General features: G+C 42.5%; 1 protein-coding gene across 1 annotated transcript in view; it reads right to left on the bottom strand.

The window, feature by feature from the left end:
- The window catches only part of LOC122551459 (transmembrane protein 41A-like), a 22766-nt gene extending 13735 nt beyond the window's left edge, over window positions 1-9031 (bottom strand). The window contains exons 1-3 of the mRNA XM_043693392.1: window positions 8799-9031; window positions 3003-3156; window positions 550-711 (exon numbers count right to left, since the gene is read on the bottom strand). Of these exons, the coding sequence (XP_043549327.1) occupies window positions 550-711; window positions 3003-3156; window positions 8799-8941 (459 nt within the window). The 5' untranslated portion in view covers window positions 8942-9031. The remainder of the gene's footprint in view (window positions 1-549; window positions 712-3002; window positions 3157-8798) is intronic.
- Window positions 9032-11487: the final 2456 nt, after the last annotated feature.

Genomic DNA, 11487 nt, shown 5'->3' with positions numbered 1-11487 from the left:
TGAAAAACAACCCTCCACCACCACCCTCTGTCTTCTACCTTTGAGCCAGTTTTGTATCCAAATGGCTAGTTCTCCCTGTATTCCATGAGATCTAACCTTGCTTATCAGTCTCCCATGGGGAACCTTGTCGAACGCCTCACTGAAGTCCATACAGGTCACATCTACTGCTCTACCTTCATCAATCTTCTTTGTTACTTCTTCAAAAAACTCAATCAAGTTTGTGAGACATGATTTCCCATGCACAAAGCCATGTTGACTATCCCAAATCAACATAATCCAAGTTAATATTTCAGCACTGTACTCTTGGGTGACAGATTATACGTCCTAGTGCCCTGGCCTATACTTATCCCTAAACTAATAGTCTGAGGTCACCCTTTATCTCAGAACTGCTTGTGAGACCTTTGCTAGATACAAATTGGCTGCAAATTTGAGCAGTGGCTGAAGGAAATTTTTGGAACATCTAGAGTTCATCAAAGCAAGCTTCTATCCTCCCTTTTACTATATTGAATTTACTCCACCATTTAAAAGCAAGCTGATTAGATTATTTACCTTTTGTTGTAGCATTGAGAGTCTCTCAGGAAATCGTTGCACCACAAACTGTTTGCCGTATGTCTTGGACAGCAGGAAGCAGAAGGTTGCTCCAATTGCTGTTAAAACACAACACAAGGCGAGGCCCAGCCATAGTCCAAATAACGCACCTGCTAATATATTCTATATGAAGAGAGAGGCTGCATTATTGAGGAATGATTAACTATTTATATCCACACAATCCATTTTCCATAACAGCTAAAAAACAGGAGACAAAGGAGAACAAAGTGCTGGAAATACACATTGGGTCTGAGGATCACAGACCGGAAATTTTAAACGGAATTTCGCCCTCCAAAGATTCTATGAGAAAGTGAGGACTGCTAATGAAAGGCTTATGTCTGAAATGTCAACTCTCCTGTTCCTTGGATGTTGCCTGATCTGCTGTGCCACCCTTTTGCTCTCCACAAATGCTGCCAGAACTGCTTTATTTTCTGCTTTTATTTCAATTTTCTAACATTCACAGTTTTATCAAAGAAAAATATTGAGGAAGGCCAAATAGCTGAACATAATCCACCATTGCCAGAGCAAGGTGCTTCATGGATTCAGACTCACTGAAAACTGTCGTCAGCTCACATGGTTAATAACCAGATCAAAGCAAATGGCAAAACTCACTATAGCGCAGGAAGGTTAGTCTGGTAATAGCGATGTTGAAAATTAATGTAGAGCTATAAAAACACGATTCAAATTCCTGAAAGACAAGATGCCAAGCTGGAGGGAGATTACTGAACCTCGAATGGTAGGGTTTAGCAAGTGAGCAAATCCTAGCTGATTACAGTGATCTCAGTTTATAAACTAGAAAATATGTTTAATTCTCTGCTGCTTAAAATGGGAAAAAGTTCTCCCCAACAAAAACAAAAATGACAAAGCATGAATTAAAAAGATTTTGAGATATCAAGTAAATTCAAATGAAAATGTTATTGAAGGATGTGAGGCTGAAGACAGAGGTCTGAAAATCTTGCGTGACAAGAATTAGTCATTCCAGCACTTCTGATCTGTAGTGATATACGAATGCTTTTAGGTCACCTTAAATGGGCGGAATTATTAGACTTCAAATTATTAGTAAAGATTTTTTTTCCCCCCGTATCAATGCATTTGTATCAAATCACCAAAATAACTTCAATATTCAGTACAGTAGGTGCACTTAATACACAATGTCTGTGCGAACAACCTTGCGGGATTCTGTATGTGCAAAGAGATACAAAGGACTGTGGCAGTATTTTCCAATGTGACCCTATTTCCAACACGTCATCGTCTTGATGGCAATTAGACATGGACAACAAATACTATTCTTGTCAAGGACACCCATATCAGACAAACTAGTAAAATACTTAAATTAACATGGACCCAAACACTAACAAAACTAAATAATAAAACAGCAGAGCAATTGTCTGCATGTAAATATTTGAGTTGCTATATCACATATTGGATTCTTCTATTTAGATGTGCCCAAAAGTACTTTCAAATATTACTTTATATATCTCTACAAGTTTCAGAAAAGTTCTGTATAATCCATAATAGAAGACTCAGCCCCTCTGCCTCCAATCATGTCCATCTTTCCAACCCCTTCCCCCACAGCCACTTAGCAGTGTCTCTCATTAATGTTCCACCACCACTTAGTCATGGAGCAGACCCACTTCCAATTTCCTTCCTGCAACACTCAGACACTATCCCCAATGTCTCCTCCTCACCCTCAAACTTCCTGTTTTATTGCTAGTCCTCATTTAAAACTTTGTAATATTGAACAGTCGATTCTCTTCCTCAAAGCTCTGAAGTCCTCAACTTCTCAGATGGAATTTGGTCTTTGCAGAAGACAAAAAAAAACTGAAGAGAGGTTATAACTATTTCAAAGGACTGAACAAGCTAGGTTTCTCTGGAAAAGTTAAGACTGACAGCTGACTTATTTGACGTTTTTAAAATGATTAAGAACTTTGATATTGCAAATGCAGAATGCAGATTTTTCCACTTGTCAAAACCACTGAACACAAGATAGTCACCAATAAATCCCAATAAGGAATCACATCTTCTTTGCAGAATAGATAGGACCTCCTTTCACAGTAGTACAGACAAGTAGCACAAATGTATTTAAGGGGAAATCCAGGAGGGAGAATGGTATGCAATGGTTATGCTGACCAGCTGAACTGACATAAGCTGGGAAGACTCCTGTCCATCATAAACATGACATGGGCCAGATGGGCCAAATGACCTGCTTCGGTGCTATAAATACCATGCAATTTAACCACTGCTGTCTTAGTTTTTTTTTAATGGAATAGTAACAGCTTCCAATCATGCATCTAATGAAAATGTTGGTGTTTCTTTTCCCACGTTGTCAAAATACTTCACATTATATTCTCTGGAAGTAATTTATATTTACAGACTTTCACATTGCAATACAGCTGCTGAGGCTCAATACTTGCCAGGAAGGAGGAGCCAGGGATTGCAAAGGTCTGTTTGTAGAGGTATGCACTACAGAAGAGTAGGAGCACATAACCAGTGTGCTGAGCTCTGTAGGATTGCAGCAAGCCAGCAAGCGCTCGCAGTTCTTCCAGGTCAGATGGAAATGATAGTAACCTACAGAAAGCAAAAGAAAATAGTATATCACTTCTGTGAACCGACAACATAGTTGAATTAGATTAATGTACAACTCATCCAAGCAGATCCTCATCGAAGGGAAGCATTTAATTATCTTAATTAAATATCTGAATTCTGCACCAAAGGGGATGAATAAAACTCATTCAAAAATATCATCAAGGTTGCAAACAAGTAAATAAAGATATACTGATCAAATGACATCAAGTTTGGTTCTTAAAGATCCTAGCAATGCCTTGGGTGAGATGAAGAATGCCTTAGTTGTGAAGTCTGGGGAAGTGCTCAGTCAACCCCAGGCACTTTAACTCAGTTTCAACAATGGAATATATACAGAGAAGTGTTTGTATAGTAATGGCTTTACAGATGGGAATTTAGTCAAAAACGTTTCTCTTGATTCTTTGTAAACGCTGCAGATAGGAAAGTAATACAGTAGTTCCCCCCACCCTGATACCTGTGGAGGACACGTTCCAGGACCTACTACAGAATCCTGAAACCATAGATAGTAGTGAACCCATTCATTTAAATGGGAAATTTATCTTCCCGGCAGCCCCCAGTCCGGGAATGTTCCATGTAATATGTGTGAGCCACGGTAAACTGCGGGCAACCGAAACTGTGGAAGCCGACTCCGCAGATATGGCAATCGTCCTGTACTGTATATTCCGATTTATTTGTACTTAAAGAAAGCTTTGACAAGGTTTTACACAAAATAATTAAACTAAAACCAAACATAAAAATATGGTTTTTGAAACAAAGAGGACAGATGATAGGTTTGGTCTGCATAGACATTTATAAAGATCCCATGGTACCAGAAGGTTCTCTGCAGCCTGGAATTCATCCATTAGCTAACTTCACCAAAACAGATTAACTGCTTACTTATCACATGGTGTTTGACAGCACTGCTGCATGAAAGCTATAACTGTTTCAACCTACTAGTATATTAATCAATGGTTGCCCTTTTAAAACAGAAATACTTCACTGTCTGATTATTACAACTTTGTTCAATGACAAAAAAATGACTGAACAATTGGTTCTCAGACTGAAGCAAGGTACATCGTAAGAATCCTCAGGAACAGAATTAGGACCATGGCCTTTTCTGGGACTATCTTAAAGACCTAGACTTTGGTGTACAGGGCACAACTTGAAAATTCAAACTAAGTTTGGAATATTCTCAACTATGAACTGGATTGTTACAGACTTAGAGATGCAGAAAGGCCAGCAAATGGGTACATAGTTAATATATTTAATTTAGTGCAGAAAAGTGTAAAGTGAAACATTTTGGTGGAACAAACACAAAATAAAGCATCCAATTCTAAACAACAAAGGGTTCTTGTGGTACATTTTGTCCAGAAAGTCCAAGTTCAAGTTCATCTGCTTCCCTAATAACATTTCTGAACAGGCTGATTAGAAATATCTACAATGTCAAAGCAGCTTCAGAGAGAGCTCGGAGTATATGTGCACAAACTTTTAAATGTGGCAGGACAGTTAGAGAAAGTAGTTAATAAAGCATACTGGATCCTGGGTTTTACTTCCAGAAGCACAGAACATAAAATTAAGGAAGATGTTCTGAATCTTTACAAAACACTAGCTTGGCCTCAATTGGAATACCACATGGTTGTGAAAGAGCAGGACAGTGTGTTGTAAAGATTTATGAAAATAATTCTGGAGATGTGGAACTTTAATCCGGTGGATAGAAACTGAGGTTATTGTCTATAGAGAATCATAGATTCCCTAGTGTGCAAGGAGGCTATTCAGTACATCAGGCCTACATCAAAGAGCATTCTACCCAAATCCACTCCGTCACTGTAACCCTGCATTTCCCATGGCCAATCCACCTTACCTGCGCATCTTTGGACTGTGGGAAGGAAACCAGAGCATCCAGAGGAAACCCACCCAAACACGGCAGAACGTGCAAACTGTAAGCAGTTACCTGAGGGTGGAATTAAACTTGGGTCCCTGGTACTGTAAGGCAGCAGTGGTAACTATTGAGCCAAAGGTTGAAAGAAGATTTGATAAACAGCACTCAGGCAATATGATGGCTTGGTGGATCAGGAAAGTTATGTTCTCAGGAAAATGATGGGAAGAGGGATGTAAAAATAAAAGCCTTCAGCTTCTTTAAAAGCCCCAAGCAGAAGCAGAAATCAAGGTTTTTATACATGTGCAAATTGACTATAAAAAAGTTAGTAAAGATTCAAACTTGTTTTTATTTCCCATAAGGATGTTTTGATTTAGTGATCTTCATTTGCCTGCCTGACCACCAAATTATCTGTGCACTTTGGAACCTGTTACATTCAATGTCTCAATTTTTTTTACATCTTCCAATTTCGATCAGTTGACATAATTTCACTACAAATAGTTTGCTTCTCAAAATGTGCAAAGCATGAGACAAATATCTAGAACAGATTTAATAGCCATACCTTGCAAATGTGAAAGAATAAAGTGTGTATTAAATACCTCTAACATAGCTAAATATCCCAACTCAATTATTTTTAACACCAGGCCATAGAAGCAAGGAGCAAGCCTGGTGAATAAAAGCTTGATCAGAGGTAAGTTTTAAAGGTGTATCTTAAGGAGGTCCAGAAGATTAGAGAGCTAGAACCCAGCAATTAAGGTCAAAGCAAAGATGAAACAGTGAATATAACTAGCGATATGCAAGTGTGCCTAAATTCGAGGGCTGCAGATATCTTAATGGTGAATATGGTTGCAGACAGTTACAGGGATAGATTGAGAGATTCAAAAACAGGGATAAGATTTTAAAACTAAGTCACATGAGACTCTGAAGCTAGCGTTGATATATTATATGAAAACAACTGTAATGGAATCATCTTTGTGTATCTATTTTGTACTGTGCTAATCATCAATCAGCAAATATTGTAACATTGAAGGAAGAGGCTTTTCCAAGAGGTTGTTACATTTGATTTCCAATTTATTAATTAAGAAGGGCTGGGTTTATTACAATGTTTCCAACAGATTATTGAAATTCTGGATGTAGGTTTGCTCGCTGAGCTGGAAAGTTAATTTTCAGGTGTTACGTCACCATACTAGGTAACATGATCAGTAAGCCTCCGGATGAAGCACTGGTGGCATGGCCCGCTTTCTATGTGCGTGTTTAGGTCACATAAATAGAAAGCAGGCCATGCCACCAGTGCTTCATCCGGAGGCTTACTGATCATGTTATCTAGTATGGGGACGAAACATCTGAAAATGAACTTTCCAGCTCAGCGAGCAAACCTACATCTAGAACCTCAACTTAAGCTACAAATCTTCTCAAAACTCACTAAGGTTATTGAAATAAATTTTAGGCGGTTGGATAGAAGAATGTTGCTGTGCTTGGGCTACCAGTCAGTCAGTCAGCTACTCATAAGCAGGGAGAAGACTGTCTACTTATCTCAAGAGTGGTGATGAAGAATGCTCTAAGCCATGAGACTCAGGAGAAGTCCAGGATTCAGGATGAAGAACCAAACGTTGGGATAAGGACTCAAAAAAAACCCTGGGAACTATGGCAGCTCTATTCAGCTAAAGAGACAGGGTGAAGGAAGCCCTATGGTAAAGTTTTTTGTTGTTTGGTCAAAACAATGGAAACTTGTGGATTTTCTTCTCTTTGAGATCCCAGATACTTTTCATCTAATGAAAAGAAAGTTACTTGTCCTGAGAGAGATTGAAATATAAATCTGGTCTTCTGGTCTGGGATTGTAATCCAATTTGATGTGAATTACGACACAGACAGTAGCACTTTGGATGATTGGGGTGGAATATGGAACTGAAAATATGTTGCTGGAAAAGCGCAGCAGGTCAGGCAGCATCCAGGGAACAGGAGAATCGACGTTTTGGGCATAAGCCCTTCTTCAGGATTGGGGTGGAATATGGAAAGTTGGCCAGAAAAGCATTAGAAGAGGGAAGTCTGAAGACAAAGTCATAGATGAAGGTTTCAGCAGCAGACAAGCTGAGGAAGTGTCTGGGTTGGATGATATTTTTGAGAAAGCAGTAGACATTCATAGCAATGGAGCAGGTAAGTAGTTGCAATCTAGATCAATCAACAATGGGAAACATTTAAGAGCAGGCACAAAATAAAGTCCACTACAAGTAGAGAGAAACTAGACACTATTGTGACTTCACAGAGTTAACAACTATATGTTAGGAACGAGGTGACAGTAATTATGCAAATAGCAGAAAAGCACAGGGTAAGAAACAATAAGAGATTAGGAGAAATGCTGAAAGAACCATGAAAAGGGCAGAGAGGAAGTATGAAATTATTAACAAGAAATGAAGGAAAATGTAAAATACTTATTAGGCACATGAATTTGGGAGATAGGACAAGTGGCCAAATTGAATAATATAGTAGATTTAAAATCCCTGTTTCAGATGGATTGCATCCATGAATTTCAAAAATAATATATGAAGCGATAGCAGAGGGACTACTGCACACATTTAAGAAGCTGTTAGAAAAAGGATAGTGTGCCAGGGAACTTGCTGACAGTTACCGTAATTCCTATAATTAAGCAGAGCAGACCATAACCAAGGAGTTACAAAACAGTCACCTTTAACATCAGTCCTCTATAAATAATGAAATTGCTGCTATCAAAAGGAACAATACAAAAAAGTGTCAACAAGCTCCACAGATTTCAAGTGGAGAAATTTTGCCTAATCAATCTTATTCAATTTTTGAGTGGACATCAGACAAAAAAAACATGACTTTCGCTTTCAGGCACTAATGGATCCACTGCATTTTCCCATGTTTAGTGATTGGAACACCTTCGTTGATAAGCACACTTTTGGGGTAACCCTAGTTTAAAGAGTTTCAGCTGCAAGACATTAGGTTTACAAACTTGGCTCACAACTCCCTAACACTTTCAAAGAACAATAAAATCACACTAAATTGGTATTGATATGAAGAATATCAGAAAATCTGTACATAATTGAGAAAAGCTCTTTCAGCACGTGAAATTTTCCAACTCATTGGGAAGAGATCAGGTAGTTTTCAAGGTGACAAAGGCATTGACAGAGTAATGTCAAAAACTAATTCCTCTGGTTAATAAGTCAGTAATGATAGCTTGTTAAACTCAGTGATCTGGAGAGGAGACAAGGGGAATCCTGTTTTCACAAGAGATTTTGGGATCTGGAACATTCTACCTGAAATAGGTGGCAGAAGCAAACACCAAAAATGATCTTTAGAACCGAGATTGAGCACTTTGGTAAGATTTATGAACAACTTCAGTCAGAGGCGCAGAGAAGAAGGAGTGCTGCTTCCAAAGGAGCCAGCAGGCATGACAGCCAGTTGCCATCATAGAATGATGAACGCCACTGCTGGGTCAGGGAAAGGAAGGGCTTTGAATTAATTCAGCATCACTCTAACGCCCACTGTGGGGTGGAGAAGCATAGAAAGCTAGACCCCGAGTGATCAGTAGGTGATAGAAAGTAGGAGCAGGCATAAGCCAATATGACCACCCAACAACTGCACAGGTGACCGGAGGTAGACAGATCAGCCAAAACCAGTGGGGCAGATGACAGTGTGACCTTGCTGTGCATAAACTCCATTCCCAAATGGCACAGGCTCCCTTCACACACTGACACACAGAGAGGCCACGACTCCTGCTCCTGCTCCTGCTCCTCCCCCGTGCCCCTCTCACCTGGACTCCTGCCTCTCCTCCTCCTGGTCGTTCAGCGACTCTCGGCTGTGCGCCGCATGGGGCAGATTGCTGGACAGCACGTACAGATAAGCCGTGGCAGCGGCGAAAATGAGCACCAAGCCAACCGGAGACTTGGCCGACATGAACCCGGACCCGACACCGGGAGACCACGCTCTTCCCCTCGCGCTGACGATGGCGGCGAGAGCCCGGCAGCGCGCAGGCGCCCCGCCGGCACGTCACCTGACCAGCCCACTCCACCGCCTCCCCGCAGTGCGCATGTGCCCGCCGGCCCGGTGACATCACAGAGTCCCACCCCCACGGCGCCATGGTAACCGCACACCCCAGCTCTTGATGTGGTGAGATGGGCCTTAGATTCCACATTTATAAACTGCATAGGGGAAAGTGAGGACTGCAGATCAGAGTTGAGAGTGTGGTGTTGGAAAAGCGCAGCCGGTCAGGCAGCATCCGAGGAGCAGGAGAATCGACGTTTCAGGCATGAGCCCTTTACCAGGAAATTTATAAACTGCACGTCTACTCCATCGGCGGCCCCTTGGTGTTATTTGAACCCATGTCTCCCAGAGCAGGAAACCCTGGACTGAAATAGACAGGCAGGAGGCTGGAAGAACACCGCAAGCATCAGCAGGTGGAGAAGTCGATGTGTAACCCTTCTTCAGGACTGGGTGTGGGTGTGGGGGGAGCTGCAGATAAAGGGTGGTGAGGTGGGGGATAGGTGAAGACAGGTAGAGGGTACGACCTGGTTGGTCAACGGGAGGAATGGGTCCACTTGCTGGCAAGGGAGAGGGGAAGGGAATCGGGGGGATAGGGAGGGAGGTTATTTGAAATTGGAGAACTCAATGTTGAGTCCTCTGGGCTATAGGGTGCCCAGGCGGAAGATGAGGTGTTGGTCCTCCAATTTGCGCTGTAGTTCATTTTGGCAATGGAGGAGGCCAAGGATGGTCATGTCGGAAAGAGAATGGTTGGGGGAATTGAAATGGGCAATGACCAGGAGGTCTGGTTGGCCACTGCGGATCTGGCTGCAATGCTCGATGAACCATTCCCTATCTTTACATTCGATCTCCCCGGTGTAGAGAAGACCACACCACTGATGCAGTAAACTAGATTGGAAGAGAGCCAGGTGAACCTCTGTCTCACCTGGAACGATTGGGGCCCTGGATGGAGGTGAGGGGGGGGGGGGTGGTGTACTGGCAGGTTTTGCATCTTTGCTGATTACAGGGGAAGGTACCTGGGGGTTTGGGTGGGGAGAGTGGCACAAACCAAGGACTGTCAAAGGGAACGATCCCTGAGGAAGGCAAAGAGAGGTGGGGAGGGGAGGTCTCCTGTGGATGACTGGTCCCCAGTGACTTGTATTGAATTGAGTCAGAAGTTGCAAGACACCAGTTATAGTCCAACAGGTTTATAGACAATAGACAATGGGTGCAGGAGTAGGCCATTCTGCCCTTTGAGCCTGCACCACCATTCAATATGATCATGGCTGATCATCCTTAATCAGTATACTGTTCCTGCCTTATCTCCATAACCCTTGATTCTACTATCCTTGAGAGCTCTATCCAACTCTTTCTTAAATGAATCTAGAGACTGGGCCTCCACTGTCTCTGGGGCAGAGCATTCCACACAGCCACCACTCTCTGGGTGAAGACGTTTCTCCTCATCTCTGTCCTAAATGGTCTACCCCATATTTTTAAGCTGTGTCCTCTGGTTCGGCACTCACCCATCAGTGGAAACATGTTTCCTGCCTCCAGAGTGTCCAATCCTTTAATAATCTTATATGTCTCAATCAGATCCCCTCTCTGTCTTCTAAACTCAAGAGTATACAAGTCCAGTTGCTCCAGTCTTTCAGCGTAAGGTAGTCCCGCCATTCCAGGAATTGACCTCGTGAACCTATGCTGCACTCCCTCAATAGCCAGAATGTCTTTCCTCAAATTTGGAGACCACCAAATTTGTGGGCGGCACGGTGGCCAAGTGGTTAGCACTGCTGCCTCACAGCGCCAGAGACCCGGGTTCAATTCCTGACTCAGGCGACTGACTGTGTGGAGTTTGCACATTCTCCCCGTGTCTGCGTGGGTTTCCTCCGGGTGCTCCGGTTTCCTCCCACAGTTCAAAGATGTGCAGGTCAGGTGAATTGGCCACGCTAAATTGCCCGTAGTGTTAGGTAAGGGGCAAATGTAGGGGTAGGGGTGGGTTGCGCTTTGGCGGGTCGGTGTGGACTTGTTGGGCCGAAGGGGCTGTTTCCACACTGTAAGTAATCTTCCCAATCTAATCTTCCCAGAACTGCACACAGTACTCCAGGTGTGGTCTCACCAGGGCCTTGTACAGCTGCAGAAGAACCTCTTTGCTTCTATACTCAATCCCTCTTGTTATGAAGGCCAGCACGCTATTAGCATTCTTCACGACCTGCTTTACCTGCATGCTTACCTTCATTGACTGGTGTACAAGAACACCCAGATCTCTTTGTACTGCCCCTTTACCTAAATTGATTCCATTTAGGTAGTAATCTGCCTTCCTGTTCTTGCCACCAAAGTGGATAACCAACATCGATTCTCCTGCTCCTCGGATGCTGGCTGGCCTGCTGTGCTTTTCCGACACCACACTTTTCAACCCAGGTTGATAGGGTTGTTAAGGAGACATACAGTGTGCTAGCTTTTATTGGTAGAGGGATCGAGTTTGGAAC

This window comes from Chiloscyllium plagiosum, chromosome 7 (assembly GCF_004010195.1).
Source record: "Chiloscyllium plagiosum isolate BGI_BamShark_2017 chromosome 7, ASM401019v2, whole genome shotgun sequence".
In the NCBI taxonomy this organism is placed as follows: domain Eukaryota; kingdom Metazoa; phylum Chordata; class Chondrichthyes; order Orectolobiformes; family Hemiscylliidae; genus Chiloscyllium; species Chiloscyllium plagiosum.
This window is presented reverse-complemented; position numbering and strand designations above follow the sequence as displayed.